Genomic DNA, 2,624 nt, shown 5'->3' with positions numbered 1-2,624 from the left:
TGACAGATTGCGTTCTTTGAATGAATTAATCTCCTCGTGCGTTTACTGTCACCGCCGTCTCGCTTCCTCGTCAAATAAACGCCGACGATGCATCCTCGTGGCAGATACCAGAAACACTCCTCGGCTATCTGATCACACCCACAGCGGGCAGCTGTCCCCGGAAATTGACAGTAGATGAAATGAGCATCAATAATATTTACTCGGTTAAACTCCTCGCATTAGAAAGGCGCCGCCGTAAAGGGATGTTGTCATATCAGCAGACAATAACACCGTGGAAATCAATTCCATTCCTGTCTCGAGGTTTTTATGATGCGTTTTAAGTTTATGTATTCCACTAAACGGGGATATTATTTGAGTGTTTGGGGTCAATTTCTGGTCTCGAAGGCAGGTTCCAAGTGTTTCAGACCTCTGACAAAGACCTGACACAGTGTCTGAACCTTTTTGCTCTCAACAGACGGCTGAGACAAATCAGTGCATCGGAGTTAATAATTAAATATTCATGCCGTGTGGTTGTGCAAGGCCTGTTTTACTCATTTTAAGTTCTTCTAGCATTCACAGCATAATGTTGGTGATCTTACAGGTTTCGTGCATGTCTGTGGTATCGGTTCTAAGAAAACAGCATCAGGGAAAAAGCTCAAGAACTTCATGTTTACATTCCAGTGACAAACCTCCTCCAGCTCTTGTAGGATTTATGAATCTTGTTCTTTGGGAGTGAAAGGATGAAATGGAGCAGGTGGAGGTGGACTGATGGGTCAGCAGCATGACAGCAGCTGCTTGCTTCACATTTTTCTATCAGCTTCTTTTAACCGTTGCAGGGCCTGAACTAAACACCAACAAACTCGTGAACCAGTTATCCTGCTGCAACACATACAAATCAACCCACAGCACTTCTTTTTTGTATTTTATTTTATCTTATGTGTTGTTTTTACCTGCTTGCCTGTTCTTTTTGCTTTGTCTGCTTTCGTATTAGTTGCTTTTATTCTTTAATCCTGTAAAGCGTCTTTGAGTTTCTGAAAAGCGCTATAGTATTTTATATAATCAAGNATTTTGTCAGAACTTATTCTGCCATAGCTCTGCGATGACACACATGCAGAACCTATCGTCTGTAAATGTTGCGTAACATTTCCTAAAAGACCGCTGTCGTGATTTTATTATATATATTTTTTAATTTCATTTCATGCTGATAAAACAGAAGGAGTGAGACGGGGATGATTGTTTTTCTTATTACTTGCTTTTATGACGATTGAGCAGAGTCTCTCAGGCTTTCTTTATGCTGTTGTGCCACTGTCTGGAAACACTGCTTCTGTTTGCAAGACTGTGAAATCCTCAAGAGCGAAAACTTTGTAGAAACTCCGACTTTTTACGTGTAACCTGGTAAATCGCATTACGAAACATACAGACGTGGATGAGTGTCAACCTAATCTAGCATCACTTTACTATGACCAGCAATTTCCCACCAAATTCCAATTATTTCAAGCTTTTTTTATTTAGTAAGAAACTCACCAAAGATCCAAATTGTCCAGTGCCAGGTCTGTGATGCTGGAACCTGCTCCGCTATCGACAAACGTTGGCGATCGGGCGAAGTCGATGTACTGCAGCCTCAGCCGCCGGACGGGGGCCGCTTGGAGGTTCTTCAAAGCCATCCTCAGGAGATTCTCGTTGAACTTACCCCTGTGGAAGATGAGCTGGTGGACTGTGATGTCTTTCAAACCCTGAAAGATGTCCTCTGGTTGCATGTAGTACATGAACTCAAACAGGTTGCGGAACTGGATGACGGCGAACGTCTTGTTGGCCAGGTCGCGTAGCATGTGACGGAGCGCGTTTGACCGCTGATCTACGGCCATGTCGAAGCCCATCTGCTGCGTCTGAATGACTTCTAAACTTCCAGGCTCGTAGTAACTCAGATTGGAGGAACATTTGATGGCGAAACCTTGCAACCCGATGTTCTTGAGGGGCTGAAAGTCCCCCTTCTTTAGACCCATCACTAGAGGGCCGCCCATCGACAGCACTTGGAGTTTCACGAATTTGGAGAAGCTGTCAGCCAGAGTGGCGTGTTTATAAAGGTTATTGGACATGTAGAGCGTTTTCAGGTTGGTGAGAGGTGTCAGAGCCGCGGCGGGAATTTCCTGCAGAGAGTTATTAAAGATGTCGAGATGCTCCAGCAGCGCGTTGTTTCTGAAGGCGTCGTTGTCAATGTGTGAGATATTGTTGTACCTCAGCTGAAGGACGCGAAGCTGAGGGAGGCGCAGGAAGTCGTCAGCGCCAACAGCTTGGAGCTTATTGAACGAGAGGTCGATTTCTTCAAGCGTGGATGGGAACTGTGTCCACGGGACGTTTTCCAGCTGTCGCCCGAGGCAGTCTGCAGACCGGCCGGAGTTGTGGATGCGACAGGGTCCTCGCTCCGTGTTAGCGGTGGGCGCTGACGATGGAGTCGGCGACGTGAGAACGCCAACGAGGAGGGCGCAGAAGGGAAGCCGTTTCCAAAGCATTGTGATAAATCTAGACAGGAAAAAAAAGAAAAACAGAAAAAATGATGTTTCAAAGCATTTTCTGTCTGTTACATGAAGAAAGAGGCTGGATATTTTTTCACATATATATTCATACAAAGACTGATCTTTCATCCC

General features: G+C 45.2%; 1 protein-coding gene across 1 annotated transcript in view; it reads right to left on the bottom strand.

Annotated features, from left to right (window-relative positions):
* tlr18 (toll-like receptor 18) overlaps positions 1 to 2,624 on the bottom strand; it is a 24,160-nt gene that overhangs the window by 9,331 nt on the left and 12,205 nt on the right. The window contains exon 2 of the mRNA XM_008288960.1: positions 1,504 to 2,499. Within this exon, the coding sequence (XP_008287182.1) occupies positions 1,504 to 2,489 (986 nt within the window). The 5' untranslated portion in view covers positions 2,490 to 2,499. The remainder of the gene's footprint in view (positions 1 to 1,503; positions 2,500 to 2,624) is intronic.

The sequence above is a fragment of the Stegastes partitus genome, unplaced genomic scaffold, assembly GCF_000690725.1.
Source record: "Stegastes partitus isolate 25-593 unplaced genomic scaffold, Stegastes_partitus-1.0.2 Scaffold585, whole genome shotgun sequence".
NCBI classification, from domain to species: Eukaryota; Metazoa; Chordata; class Actinopteri; family Pomacentridae; genus Stegastes; species Stegastes partitus.
The sequence above is the reverse complement of the archived record's forward strand: the minus strand, read 5'-3'. Positions and strand labels throughout refer to the sequence as shown.